At 47.6% G+C, this 15772-nt stretch overlaps 1 protein-coding gene across 1 annotated transcript in view; it reads left to right on the top strand.

Annotated features, from left to right (window-relative positions):
• LOC133509473 (bone morphogenetic protein receptor type-1A-like) overlaps positions 1-15772 on the top strand; it is a 36088-nt gene that overhangs the window by 16076 nt on the left and 4240 nt on the right. The window contains exons 3-7 of the mRNA XM_061836499.1: positions 6566-6828; positions 13227-13389; positions 13835-13937; positions 14015-14114; positions 14198-14285. Of these exons, the coding sequence (XP_061692483.1) occupies positions 6762-6828; positions 13227-13389; positions 13835-13937; positions 14015-14114; positions 14198-14285 (521 nt within the window). The 5' untranslated portion in view covers positions 6566-6761. The remainder of the gene's footprint in view (positions 1-6565; positions 6829-13226; positions 13390-13834; positions 13938-14014; positions 14115-14197; positions 14286-15772) is intronic.

Genomic DNA, 15772 nt, shown 5'->3' with positions numbered 1-15772 from the left:
CCTGGGCCTGGAGTTTCACACCTGAGGTCGAAATGCTGCATAGCGGCTGCAGAATGTATCCAAACCAGGTCGATTTTATGAGAATTCCAATGAAGATGATGATTTGCTACGGAGGAGGAAGGCTCGGGGGATCGTGGGTATTCTGGGGGTAATCTACAGCCGCAGAGGAGGCACAGAGAGCGGCCAAGCAAACAATGGCAGCGGAGCCAGGAAGTCTGGCCTGCAGTCTCCCAGGCCCCCAAAAGGCATGTCGGGCAGGGCGCCGGCACCATCGCCAAGCTGCTGCTGCTGCTGCACCCGGGGGCTCTTCTTGCAAGGAGGGAGGAGAGGGGGGCAGAAGATGGGGTGGGAGGGATGTAGCCAGTGACTATAGCGAAAGAGATGAAGGACCAAAACATGAGAGGCAGACTGGGAATAGAACAAGGTTACGTACTTTGCGTTACATACTTTAGTCGCGAAGAAGCCTTTTTGGATTCAACGTGAAACGTCTTAAACGAGGAATGAGTCCGTTGGGCCGTCAATCCCTAGACCTGGATAACCGACAATCTACACAGACGTGTTACACGCAGTACTTTTGGAGCTCATCGGACGAGTTTGGAAAGACATTTGGACGTTTATTTCGCACGCTTCGTTTCGAAATATGTGATTGGTTTGAATATGCAGTCGTTGTTGAAAATTTGCAAAGATAGAAGAACTTTGTAGTACTGGATGGTGGTAGTAGTGTAGCGCGGGTCGCCCCCTCCCCCGCCGAATAAAAACCGGAGTACCGTGGTTGGGTTGCACGCGACGTCACGCTTGTTCATCCGGGTGCTCGACCGCCGTTGTCGCAGACAAGCAGTCAGCTGTCCATCGTCTGTCGCGTCTACGGATGTGGGAATCGCGGAAACGGAGACATCGGGAAGCGATTTTTCTGTGTTCCAACGATTAGATTGCATGAAGGAAAAGATAGAATGGAGCTATCGAAAAAAAAACGGCAACAAAAAGTGGCTTGCAAATCCGCGACGTGCAGATCTGAACGAAGCTGGAGGACGCGAGGCAAATGGTTTTTTGAAAGTCTGTTCCGATTATTTTGTAAGCGTTAATTTCGAGTGTCGGGATGTTCTACTTCAGGCAACTCTTTCGATACCTTCGCAGAGTTTGATCTTCTGTACGTATCTAGATTTGGCGACGTCATCGAGTGAATTAAAGTAGAAAACATCCGCCGCTCGCCGCTTCCACGTGGGCCTCTGGACGTTGCCACGGTGATGTTGTCTGCAGAAATGGCGGCGATTATCACGTGATTGCAGCCCAAGGATTGTACCCAGCAGCGGTTTATCCGGCTCGGCTGTTGCATTCACGTTCGCTTGTGCGGTGGCTTTAGAGCGCCTCGTTGTCGCCGCGGCTGCGTAAGAACGTGAGGGGCCTTCAGAGACGCTGTGTAAATGCGAGGGAAAGTGTTTTGCGGTGTTTTTTTTTGTCACATAGCACATAATGGATGATTATGAAAATTATTATTTGTAGTCGAATGCTGGAGTTGAAACTCTACATGATCACACTGCCAAGATATGCAATTTATTCTCACAAAGGTTGTCCAATGTATGTTAATACATAACTTGGATAATACTGTACTTAGGTGTGAAGTACTGCCGTTTTTTTTTTTTTTCAAGTAAATCTTCTCAAAGGCATAATGCAATGAAATTGATACTTCAGCGTTCATATTTTCTATGCAAGTAAATAACATTTGGTCTTAACTGACAAAGGAAAATGATCATGAAAGGCTCTCTTGTTTTCTCTAACGCGCTGTGGTAGTTTTTATTTGGTCCGCATCAGATGAGATCGTTAACTAAAATGCTTTTTCGCTCCATTTTTAGCGCCCCGCTGAAATCTCTACCCCCCCCACCCCCCCCCCCCCCCCCCCACCCCACCCCACCCGACCACGATCCCAATCTCGGCCATGACACGGATTTTATACGTGTAGCTCGCGAGCTGTCGGCATCTGGCGCCTTTGTTTGGACTGCCGCTCTTGTTCCAGAGCAGGAAGTGGCCGCGCATTAAGGTCTTATTGATGTCTGGACTTCCATGCCGCAGTCGTTTTCCAAGGGCAGGGGTGAGAGGAAGCTTGGGAGGTTTAGAAGGTGGCCGCTATTCGTGCACGACGTTGCTGTTTTCTTAAGACAAGGGTGATCGGTGTGGCTTAAATCCACTCAAAATCCTGCTGCGGCAGTCGCTGTCCCTGCAATCTTTCGCTTATTGACGCCTCCCAGTCCCAAAGCGCTATATCTCATAATTTTTATATCCTGGGCTATTCTTGCACCGTTAGTGAGGTTATCGCTCGGATTTTATTGTGGTTAAGCAACCGACTTCCACATAGGGCAAATCAAGTTGAAGCATTTCCCTGTGGCTAAGGTACAGTGAAGGGAAAAAAGTATTTGAACACCCTCGCTATATGGCTAGTTCTCCTCTTTCTTAGAAATAATGGATGAGTCTGAAATTTCATCGTAGGTGCATGTCCACTGTCAAAGAGATAATATTTTTAACAATGTATTTGTGTGATACAGCTGCAAATAAGTATTCGAACACCTGTCTATCAGCTAGAATACTGACCCTCAAAGACCTGTCAGTCCGCCTTTAAAAGTCCACCTCCACTCCATGTATTATCCTGAATCAGATCCACCCGTGTGAGGTCGCAAGCTGCATAAAGACACCTGTCCACCCCGTCCAATCAGTAAGATTCAAACTTGTAACATGGACAAGACCAAAGAGCTGTCCAGAGACAAAATTCTACAACTCCACACGGCTGGAAAGCGCTACGGTCAATCTCAATCGGAGTTGCATATAATAATGAAAAAAAATCAGAACGAGGTAATGCAAACCTGCGGCTGTGTCGTTGCGAGAGTTTCGTAAAATACGATGACGGTGTCTGATTTGTGATTGGACGAGCGAGTCGGCGGTGGAGCCAACGGGAAGAGGATCGTGAGCGTGCGTCGGCGGGATGAAGGCGGACCGTTGAGAGGATCGCCCCTCGGACGTTCTCTTCGGTGACATTAACCGTTCAGGTTGTTTGTGGTCGAAGCAAATGTTACAGTATGCTGTCTGACATTTTGCAGTTACAGGAGGACGTCCGGTGGATTGGCTTAAGTGAGGCTTCAAGGCTGCTCGTGAGTCAAACTGCTAACTTTTGACTCCAGTGGGACGTCCACGTTGTTAATGCTAAAACGTGTGATTACTGATTCAGTGACTTTCAGCTGTAACCATGATTGCGAACTCGTAAAGTCGACTCAGTGACCAGTCGGTTCAACCCCTAATATCATTTTCTAGTGACCCCTGGTTGGTTTTTGTCATTTCACAAAGCATTATGGGATGCACTGAGGCCCCTGTGCTCACTAGACATCACAAAAAGGCCAACTGATGACACAGGGCGGTACGGCGGTTCGGGGGGGGGATTCCAGTCATCGGCTTGCGCAAGTTGCCGCAGCAGTAAACTTTGGGGCATGCCCGCATGGACGCGAGCGGAGAGTCTTTGGGGTGGGGGGGCGGTCATGCCCGGATGCCTACTTATAAGGGTGCTTTACATCACATTGTACAGGTGGTTCCACACAACAATGCCTGCTTTCATCTGGACCAATATGGTACGGCGCTACTAACCTGTGCTAAGTATTTATTGTGTGCCTGTTTGATCCTTTGGTCCAGTGCGTCTCAAATCTTTTATACCAAGTACCACCTAAAAAAAACCATCAACATTAAAAGACTTTAATGTTAAACTTTCATGTTAAGGTGGGGGCCACAAAATATTATCAAATGGCCCCGGGACTGCCAGTTTGAGAACCCTTATTTACACAGTCTGGACATCAACGCTGCGCCTAATTATAGGAAAATAACGGAAAAATTTTGCACATAAAGATTCTGTTAAAATGTGCTGCACATAAGTCTAATAAAAACTTGTCCAAAAAAACTTGTAAAAATTTGGTTCCTAAAGATTAAATAATTTATTTGCTTTTCGAGGAATTGTTTTCCCTCCACTTGCATGTATGTGACTGGATTTATTTGACTTCAAATGTTTGTTCTATGTTGAAGATAACGCGAGCACATATGATGTCATGCTAGCGCTACACTGTTTTGGAAGGGAAGCGGATCCAAGACGGGTTGCCTCGGAGTTCGGATGGGGGTTGTGGGAACCGTAGTCGGTCGGCTTCCGGTCCGTCCTCAACATGCCCGATCCTGTCCACCCTCCTGCATCTGACGGCCGTCTCGCTGTGTTATTTTTGCACCAGCCGGTCTTATCTGACCACCTTGTTATGCAGTCGCGCACCTGAACAAGCCCGCATCAGCAAAACGCTCGTCGCATGTTCTCCTAAAAGTGGGAATAGAAACACACACACACACACATGCACTGTACTCATGCACACTCGTCGGGACCCCCCCCCCACCCCACCCCCCTCCGTCGCCATCTAAAGATGTGTGAAAAGTGGGTCACAGGTCCGACCTCTTTGTCCCGCCCTGGCAAATGGAAAGTGACAGACACTGGCTGGACATAGCCACTAATTGCCCGACACGCACACATATGTAACCCCCACGCTCCCCAGACCAGCAGCCCCCACCCCACCCCCTCTCGGCGCCCCCTAATTGCGATACGGCCGGTTATTAGTGCTGTGCCTGTAATTGCACAACATCTCGGGCGAATCATTTGGCGTAGATGCAGGTGGGGAGAGGGTTGGTTCCGTAGCACAACACGTCGGTTATGTCGACTGTTCTGCTGTCGCGGCCGTACGTAGGAACAGGAAGTCCAGTGTTCCCGCCGCTCTTTTTGGTACACCCACATATAATATTCTGCATGAAAACTTGAAAATTCCGCCTTCAAAGCCTTTTCCACCTGGAAACATAACATTTGGCATACACATCAATCATGAGAACACCCACAAATATGTCTAAAAAGTTACAGGAAATTACTTTATAGGGGAATGAGGTTCTTTAAAGGTCCACTGTCATGAAATGCATGATTTTCAGTATGTTATTAATGAAAAAAAACGGCAGCTGGTATGGACCCACCTGATTTTTCACCACAAAACATGAATTTGACAAATATGCCTTTTTGTAACTCCCGCCATGAAAATCCTCTCAAGGGATTTGTTTTTGAGAAGAAGCAGGAAGTGACGAACGGGGCAGTAGCGGCCTCCCGCGGACTTGTTTGTACTAGTTTTACCTGCGGGAATGTAGCGCGTTGTTCCTTCGTGTTAGCCAAAATGCCGGGTCATTGTATTGCTGGGTATTGCTCGAACACTCGGGAGTATGGATTCACTCTTCATACTTTTCCAAAAGACCCGGTTTCTCGTGAAAAATGGATTGCACGGGTGCAAAGGATGAGAGCTTTATGGGTTCCAAATGACAGCTAGGTGTGTACACGGCTACTTAAAAAAATGTATATAGTATTATAATAATAATGGGGGGAGACGGAGACGTTAATCAGGGGTGCTAAATGCGCCGTTGTTCCTTGCCGTCGCAGAGGTGGTCTGGCCGCATGCGGTTTAGCTGTGATCCGCATATCATCTAAATACGGCTCGAAAGTAATATTGTAGTTACTATTGAAGTTACTTTTGGAAAAACAAATAATGAGTGGTGAGGTGATCCGGGCATGTCCCACCGGACAGAGAGACCCCGAGGACGACCCAGGACACGCCTCGGGTGACGTCTGGAAACGCCTCGGGATCCCGGAAGAGCTGGAAGAAGTGGCTGGGGAAAGGGAAGTCTGGGTATCCCCTGCTGAAGCTACTTCCCCCGCGACCCGACCCGGAGAAGCAGTAGAGAATGAATGAATGGATGGATGGATGGATGGATGGATGGATGTTAATAGACATCTCAATCATGAGTAGGCGCACAAACTAGTCTCACAAAACCTTGCCTGAAAAGACACAGGAAGTCGGGCAATGGCCATTTTCTGATCATTTTGCTCCTTTCCACTGTTCCTTTGATGACAAACTTCTGAGGGATTTTGTATTATTACTTCCAAATTTGGACCACATTTACTACCATAGTTGGAATGTTTGTGAAATATTGCTGTTATGTCCAGCCTTGAAAATGTTTGTATTTGGAAGACACCAAGGCCGCGGAAATGGCTAGTGCGAGCATCCTCAGAAATGTTTGAAAATTCAGCCCCAGAATCTGGTTTGTCTTGACATTATCAAGAAGCAATTTCCAAAAACACACGGGGATTTTTCTGAAGTCTGTCATTTTGATTTAGCGCCAGCCATTTTAGGGTCGTTTTGGTCATTTATCAGGGCTTCTGTGTATGTTTTGAAAATGCAACTACTTTGACCAAATATACAATTTGATGTCTATTATCAGTTGGCCCAACAAAAAAAGCCTCAGGAAGCAAAAAATTTGCTAAAAATTCTGACATTTTAGTTTAAAGTGAGCCATGTTAGGGTCAAGGTGGCCATTTTGTGGGCTGCTTAAAGACAAAGTGCTCATACGGTAAGCGGCGAATGTAAAAGTAGTTTTGTCATTATTGTTTGTCCCAAGTAGCCCAGTTGTACATCATAATGGCAAATTATTTCACGTGATCTGAACATTCCACGTTGTGTCTTGTCAGCGTTCCGGGTCCAAAGAACCAGCAAGCCAGAGGACCTTCGTCTCATATTGTGATAGCAGAGCAGCAAACGTCTCCCGCGAAGCTTCCGGACAGCAAAGTTGCATCGGGAACCACCGGGGGACCGTCCGTCCCGCACCTCCTGGCGCGGTCCCGTCCCGCCCCACCCGAACGTCCGTCCGTCCAGTCGCGCCGCAGGATGGGAGGCTTCCTTTTGCGTCTGGCCGTCGTGGCCGCCGCCCTGCTGATGGTCCTCAGAGCAGAAGGTACGGAACCCGCACTTGGGGCTCAGAAAATGAGAATGGGTAAACGCATTTTGAGCGTCGCTGAGGTTGTTTTGGTACATTGGCCTGACTTTAACGTGGGCTCACTTCCCGCTCAGCGACGGTGTGAACGTGGGTCTGAATGCTTGTCCCCGACGACCATTTCGGGGTGCAGGCAGACTGGGAGGGGGCGAGGGCATAAAGGGTGAAAAACTTTTGAATCAACCAATTTTCAGGGAGGGGGGACAGCTCAATGAATGCAACAAATATTCCAAGACTCTTGATCACGTGACTTCTCGTTGGGACGGATTTAACAGAGGAGTGCCCCCCCCCATACCTCCATTTGTGTCCCTTCCTTTCAACACACTTAAAGCCTTCCATGCTTTAATTGGCGTAATCAGGTGGACGAAAACATTTGCGTAACAGAAGCTCCTATATTAATTTTGAAAGTCATTGACAGTTTCCAACTGCATCTTCAATCTCAGCTCCACCCCTTTTGTCACCTTTTTCCCTGCCCACATGACCTCAAGGTGATACCGCATACCCCCCCCCCCCCCCCCCATGTGAGAAAGTGTCTCGAAATCTCACACGGCGGACACGTTCCGCCTCCGTGCCGGCTTGGCAAACTTTCTCTCCCCGGGCGCCGCAGGAAGCTGTTGAGCCGATTGTTGTTGCTCTCACTTCCTCTTTGCGCACGAAGCGCTTCCTGTATGACACGGCGCGGGCCGCGGCGGCGCTAAAGCCTCCGAACGGCCATTGTTCTCCGGAAATATCCCTCAGTCCCTCCGGAGACAGATTTGCCCCTTGAAAAGTGCTCGTTTCCCTTCTCCGCGACCTTTTTGAAGTCCCGCCGACCATTTGTAGAGAGACCAGAGAAATGGGATGATACATTTTTTTTTCATCTCCTTTTCACACGTTAAAATATGCATGCGACGATGGTGCCGCTCTTTAGTTGTGTATATTTATTTTCAGTACAGCTGTCACACGTGTGGAAAAAGATACTCATGTTTCATGCTAAATGGGTTTGTTATTCTTATTTTGGCAGAAAATCTGTGCCAAAATGACCACGTTACAGGCATAATTTTCACCAAATCCTAACACCAATTGAACAATAGTGTAGTTTTATACCGAAATATTTGTCACATTTACGTGATTTTACATTTGAATATCTGGTTAATAGAATTGATGACAATCATTTGCAGGGGACAATTGTGTATCTCTAAAATGATGAAATATTCATACATTTACATTGAACCAATATGGCTCTCGTGGTCATCGCAGAACTCAAATTTGTTGTGGCCCGGGATCGAAATGACTGTGACGCTCCTGATTTAAATCACTATACTTGTTCATATTTCTTACATGCAAGATAATAATAATAACAATACTGCATTTTATCTGAGAGCCTGTAGCAGCAAAACACACAAGTAAACAAAAAATCAAGAATATACATTCACAAAACAATGTGTGTCAGAAGAATTTAAGGTGGAGGTGGGACTGCATCAGGGATCCGCACTGAGCCCCTTCCTGTTTGCGGTAGTAATGGATAGGCTGACAGACGATGTTAGTCTGGAATCCTGTTGGACCATGATGTTCGCAGATGATATCGTGATCTGGAGTGAAAGCAGGGAGCAGGCGAAGGAACGATTAGAAAGATGGAGGTACGCACTGGAAAGGAGAGAAATGAAGATTACCCGAAGTAAAACCGGATATATGTGCGTGAATGAGAGGGGCGGAGGAGGAGGAGGAGGAGTGGAGCTACAGGGAGAAGGGATAGCGAGGGTGGACGACTTCAAGTACTTGGGGTCAACAATCCGGAGCAATGGAGAGTGTGGTCAGGAAGTGAAGAAACGGGTCCAAGCGGGGTGGAACAGTTGGCGGAAGGTGTCTGGTGTTCTATGTGACAGAAGAGTCTCCGCCAGGATGAAGGGAAAAGTTTAGAAAACGGTGGTGAGGCCGGCCAAGATTTACGGATTAGAGACGGTGGAACTGAAGAAACAGCAGGAAGCAGAACTGGAGGTGGCAGAAATGAAGATGTTGAGGTTCTCGCTCGGAGTGAGCAGCTTGGATAGGATTAGAAATGAGCTCATTAGAGCGACAGCCAAAGTCGGATGTTTTGGAGACTTTGGTGGTTTGGACATGTCCAGAGGTGAAAGAGGGAGAATATTGGTAGAAGGGTGCTGAGGATGGAGCTGTCAGGCAAAAGAGCGAGAGAGAGGAAGAGCAAAGAAAAAGTTGATGGAGGACACGAAGACTGTGGGTGTTGGTGAGGAAGATGCACAAGATAAGCTGAGATGGAAAAAGATGACACGCAGTGGCGACCCCTAAGGGGACAAGCCGAAAGGAAAAGAAGAAGACATTCACGAAACAATGTAAAACCAAAGGAGACCAGTACATGTTCACGTACAAACTGCATTCTTTGTTCATTACAAGGTTGCCGGACTTAATTATCATTTTTATTTTTTGTGATTCCTCCAAGAGATATGAGCTAATATGTACGTCTGAGCAGAGCTGTCACGATATGATAATTTGTGAGACATTACATGTGCATTTAATCCATTTCGATGAATAGATTGGAGCATGAAAAAAAAAAAAGAGTTGAGAGACAGAACACATCTTTTAATAGTCGAGTTGTGCTTGATGGAAATATGCGGCGTAAGCGGCGCTGCGACTTGAAGGGTCCGATTACCCAGCGTGCTCTGTGCCAGACCTCAGTCTCCGCTCTGACTGACGCGCAATCGAGCGCACATGTGCTCACGCTCACAAGCGCACACCAACTTTCTCTTCCTTTTTCCGTTTCTGCTCTCCCAACTTGCTCCTTTTAAACTGCGGTTGTGACACAAGGACACCGCACATGCTGTGCACGTGCTCGTTTGCATATTATGCTAAAAAAAAAAAAATACAACTTTGTCCAGTTATATGCCATATTGCCTCATTTAAATACATACAATGTAATTGGTTTCACGTGCAAAGCTTTGTGGATTTGACACGTCACTGAGAGCTGTCGTACACAACACTGCCAAATTTGTTGTTGATTTAAAAAATAATAATAATAATAATAATCCGCAGAATTTCTCATTTCTCTCATTTGTCATTTCTCACTCAAATACTACAACTTGGAAAACTGGATGCTAATTTCTCTACCATTTTTGTCACAACTCCACATAACTACACGTTTGAACTGTGACAATATATGCGCTAGCTGGAATATATCCCGCTAGGACAGGGGTGCTCAATGCGGTGGTCGCGATCTATCGCGAGGCAGTCTCGGTCGATCGCGGGACGTCAGCCAATTTTCCCGCTAAAGTGCGCGCGTGTGCAATTGTGCACTGCTGATGCAGTCTTTGCTGAAATTCTGCGTCGCGCGCAAATAAAAACAAATATTACAGTACTTACGCAGCCAATCAATGTGTTTTATAATGACGGCGTCCACCTCCGCTGGTATAGTTAGCAACACAGTCCGGGGCAACGTAGAGCAACGACGACCAAGACATGCTGCTTATGTTTACTTTCAACATTAATGGAGAAAGTTAAAAAAAATCCTGTCAGAGTATGTGAATAATTGAAGAAAAAGTGGTTAAACTGGACGAGATTTTCTCTTTTCCGAGTGGGAAAGGTCTGGTCTGAAGCCAAAGTAGAAAGTGCAGGATGAGATGGTGTATAATGTTAAAATTCCATCTTGGCACAGCCTGATCCAGGATGAAAGCAAAGACAATACAGTGCACAAAAGCTAGTTCTGTAGTTAAAATGTAGGACGCAACATAACATTAACCTTAAAACTGTTTGGGAGCATAACCCCCCAACCCCGTCGTCAGTAGATCACGAGAGGCTGGCTGCTTGAAAAGTAGATCTTGGGGTAAAAAAGTCTAGGCACCCCTGCACTAGGATATTGTGGGGTTTTAGATTAGCAAATAAAAGCAACAAGTAGAACTAGAGGACAGTTTGGTCACATGTGGAAACAAGTCCACAAGCACCATTTTTATTTTTTTTTAGAAAAGGTCATGTGTTGTCTTGTTAATCCAGAAAATCCCAAAAAATAACATTCACAGTAATAATAATAATAATGTCATTCTAGGTAGTATTTTGAGTGATTTCAGATCATTCAAAACAGGATGTCAAATGACAAAGAACTTGACAAATCACAGTCTGAGTATGAAGTTTTAGGTGGATTATTATTATTATTTTTTTTAATCCAAATTGGACCATAACAAAATAAAATCCCACCCCTCACTCTTCTGTCTTTCTCCGCATGATGCACATGTGCTCAAGCCGACGACGAGGCGCTCTAAAGTACAACCCCAGTCGGCATGCCCGCTGTCAAGTTGGACGGTTTGGAAATTTTCACCGCCCACCTTCTCATTTCTTTGCCTTACAGGCGCACACTTACAGCCAACAACAAGGCGCTCTAAAATAGCCACGGCAGTGGGTTTCATTCCATCCATTTTCCGAGCCGATTATCCTCACAGGGGTCGCGGGAGTGCTTGAGCGTATCACTGTCTATATTTGCACTGCGACTGACTGGCCAGCAGGATGGAATCATAGCTAGCATGATAAAATCACATCACAGGGGTGCCGGATAACTGCTGATGAGGTTTTAGGGGCGAGTCATGCCCGGGACGCCAATGTGCGTCACGGGGGGGGGGGCGCTTTTGTTTTAGTTACTCTCCCCTAAAAGATCCGTAAAACCTGGACTCGCCACAGTTTAGCACCACATTTTCAGCAATTCTCTTCAAACAAATCTCCAAAGTGACTTTACGATGGACCCCCGCATACTCACTGTTCGGCACCGGATTCAGCTTTTCACAGATTTATTTATATTTATATTTTTTATATATATATTTTTTTTTTTTGCGGGAAGACTCAACCCCAAAAACATTTATTGGCGGTATATACTTGCTTATTCAAGATTTTTTCATGTTTAAAAAAAAAAAAAAAAAGGGATTACCCCGTGGATTTTCACTCTTTTTCGGTCTGGCCGGACCCTCGCAGGCTATTGAAGCCAGAACCAGACATCGACGCTGGAGTGGTGGACTTGGGGGGGGGGGGGGTGTTTTGGGCTCCAGCGTTTCCTTGACGACCGGCGCACTCTGCTCGCTTCAAGACCAGACATGTCAGCGCGCTTTGGTGTTGTTGCTGCGAGGAAGGCGGGCTGGAATGCGCCCCACAGGAAAAAAGAAGAAGAAGAAGAGAGCGGATCAGAGGAATGAGATAAGCGAGGAGGAGGAAAAGTGATAAGAAGCATCGTGACCCTCCTCGCTCTCTTTTTCTTTCTTACGCTGGCCAAAAAACAAGTTGGATTTTGTTCTTTCTTCCCTCCCCCTCACTGGGATGTCAGTTGTGGAAGGGGGGAACATCAGCTGTGAAAAGGTTCTTTGGAAATGGGTCTCTGAATAGCCCGAGCTGGCTCAGATCTCCTGACGCTGATTCAGGAGGAACGTTTTACCTCCCTGACGATTTAAAAAAAAAACTGTGTCATGTGACAATGTCATCCAATCGCAGAATTATGGCAGAGAGGAAAAAAAATAACCGAGCCTTCAAGGAGACATATGTCAAATTTTAGGACCGAGAAGGTTCTGGAAAAATGCCAACTGAAAATACATCCATCCGTTTTCCGCCGCTGATCCGAGGTCAGGTCGCAGGGATGCCCAGACTTCCCTGTCCCCAGCTACGTCATCCACCTCCTCCCTGGGGACCCCAAAGCGTCCCCAGGCCAGCTGAGAGGTCGTCCCCAGGTTCTCCACCTGGTGGGAGGTCCAGGAGGCATCTGGCTCTTCTCAATGCTCCTTCTCTGACCCCCTCCCAGATGGACCGAGCTTCTCACCCTATCTCTAAGGGAGAATCCGGACACCCCGCGGCAGAAACTCATTTCGACGGCTTTTAACCGGGATCTTGTACTTCCAGCTTGTGAACATGGGTTGACGGTAGGAACGTAGATCGAGACCTGTGTCTTTTGACTTAGCTCTTTCTTTAGCACAACAGACCGACACATAGGAAGGAAGGCATGTCCGTGGACTTGAGGAGGTCCGAGCAAGGGAATCCTCAATCCATGCAAGTTTTTCATCGTTCGGGTCTTATCGCCGTATTTTGTCTGGTCCTTCACCTTGGACTTGTTTGACATGGGTGACCCTACCAGGGGTGTAAAGCCCCAAGACAAACTTAGCTCCCTGAATCATCGGGGCACACAAAACCCTCCACCACACGAGGGGAACTGAAAATCCTTTTGGAGTAATTCGGGAGTGGGGAATGAGGGATGACTCCGAAAAGCAGTCGCCCCCATCAGTCCGTTACATCAAGGTCGCGTTGTATATCGTTGCTGCATGGATTTCACGGCGTTTGAGCTTGGACGTGCAGTCGCCTTACTGTGTTGAGCCGCTTGCGAATGAACAATTTTGCGTTTGCAGCCGCAGGTCAGAACCCAGACCACGTCCTCCAGGGCACGGGCGTGAAGGCGGAGGCCAGGCGGCACGGCGAGGACTCCACCGTCGCACCTGAGGACGCCGCTCGCTTCCTCAGCTGCTATTGCTCCGGGCACTGCCCCGAAGACGCCGTCAACAACACCTGCCAGTAAGTCGCCTCGCGTTTGATTAGCATTAGCGGCTAGTAGGGACGGGCCGGGCCGGGCCATTTACCCGTTTCATCTAAGAATTCCGGTTTATTAGCCGAAGCATCGCAGCCATCCATTTTGGAAAAAAAAACAAACCTACCCAAATGTGTTTCCAAACTTTCAATCTTGAGGTGACGTAATGCCACACGACTCCCACAGAAGGAGGGAAGAGCCGGATGTGCTATTTTCTTTATTTCCTGATTCATAGTGAGAAAAAGAACAGATGATAAGATAAAAATGTGAGAAAATAAAATTGAAATTGTCCAGATTTGGCCATCGGAGGTTTCTACCCGACAGCGATGACGGTTTTGCATCCAAAACGGAGATGTTATGTGAGGGTCGTATGAGCCAGCCTCGGTGTGAAGGGCTTTTCGGGCCCGTGAGGTGACTCGTGTCGTTCCTCAGAACCAACGGGCAGTGTTTCGCCATCATCGAGGAGGACGAGCACGGCGAGGCCCTCCTCACGTCGGGCTGCATGAAGTACGAAGGCTCACACTTCCAGTGCAAGGTACACACACACACACGCACACACAGGGGCATGCAGTCAGGATGTGTGGAATGTGACGGTTTGCGCCGGACTGGCAGGACTCTCCGAAAGCCCAGACCAGGAGGACCATCGAGTGCTGCGGTACCGACTTCTGCAACAGAGACCTGCAGCCCACGCTGCCCCCGCAGGCTCCTTCAGGTAGCGTTTGCAGTCGCAGTTTGGGGCGCTCGGCCTTCACCGCCTTCATTTGACCCCCCACCCCCCCCCCTTCTTGTTTCCAGAAAGCAGCCCCCACTGGTGGGCCTTCCTCATCTCCATGACGGTGTGCTGCTGTACGCTCGTTTGCGTCACGGTCCTTTGCTACTACAGGTACACCAAATACTCGTCAGCGCACGCTAGTTTGTATTCTGCGTCGTGGAAAAACAATTAACTGGACGAATAGTTCGAGACATCTCGAATGAATTAAATACATATTTGGAGGACGGGGGTTCCTTAATGAAATGTTTTTCCCTATGCTTCTTCCTTTAGTATTTGTTTAACTTTACAACAAGGAGGAATATTCAAGTATGCAAACATGCAAAAGATTCAGGCCTGAAATCAGGGGTGTCAAACTCATTTTTGTCGCGGTCCACATTGGACTTGCGGTTTCACTATGGCTGCGAAACGATGAAAATCATTAAACGCCTCATCATGTTTACACATGAAATTTATGAACTCGTTTTGGAATCGGAAATCAAGGGAAATTTGTTGTTTAGTAACACAAAAATGCTTATAATAGCTCAGTGTTATCATTTATGATACAACAATTTAAAATTTTGGTACAGATTTGAACAAAAAAATCATGGAAGTTGATACACGTGATTTGCCTCTGCGGGCCACATAAAATCATGCGGCGGGCCGGATCTGGCCCCCGGGCCTTGAGTTTGACACCTGTGCCTGGGGGGGGGGGGGGGAATGCAGGATATAAGTGAAGGGGGCGGCACGGTGGTGGCTCAGCTGGTAAAGCGTTGGCCTCACAGTTCTGAGGACCACGGTTCGATCCCGGCCCCGCCTGTGTGGAGTTTGCATGTTCTCCCCGTGCCTGCGTGGGTTTCCTCCGGGTGGGCACTCCGGTTTCCTCCCACATCCCAAAGACATGCAACATTAATTGGACACTCTAAATTGCCCCTGGGTGTGATTGCGAGTGCGACTGTTGTCTGTCTCCTTGTGCCGTGCGATTGGCCGGCGACCAGTTCAGGGTGTAACACCGCCTCCTGCCCGTCGACAGCTGGGATAGGCTCCAGCACTCCACGTGACCCTCGTGAGGATAGGCGGTGAAGAAAATGGATGGATGGATAAGTGAAGGCTACCGGCAAAACAATATTCGTGCACGATACCTTTGAACGTTAGTCCATTTTGCCAATTTGAAAAAGGGCTAATATCGGCAGTTGCTGGTTGGGGCCCCACAAGTTAGCCAACGGTACACGTCACCAACACCAGGAAGCCCAAAGAACCTCACGAGTAGGCCACAAACTGGTTCCGAAACTAGCCCTCTGCAATTGATGATAAAGAGCAACAAATATGTATTGCCCGCCGTGTGAAAAAAGAAGCCCAAGTAGTCGTCCCGTTGAAGTTGCTGACCGCTCGCCGCCTGAAGCGTTTTCTGTTTTCTCCGCGAGTCAGCAGTCACGACTACTGCGTGACTTTGGACGGAATTTTCCCACCAGGAAGCCGCCGATACGCTCGGAACGAGATCCAGAATATCAAAACGGCACCTTTTCTAAAATGACTTCTGCGCGTTTGCCACAAGCAGACAACCGACTTATTGTTTGAGCAACTTTTTAAGCAAAGTCGTCTTCTTTCACGGATTAAAAGCA

Source organism: Syngnathoides biaculeatus, chromosome 12, assembly GCF_019802595.1.
Source record: "Syngnathoides biaculeatus isolate LvHL_M chromosome 12, ASM1980259v1, whole genome shotgun sequence".
Classification (NCBI taxonomy): Eukaryota; Metazoa; Chordata; class Actinopteri; order Syngnathiformes; family Syngnathidae; genus Syngnathoides; species Syngnathoides biaculeatus.
This window is presented reverse-complemented; position numbering and strand designations above follow the sequence as displayed.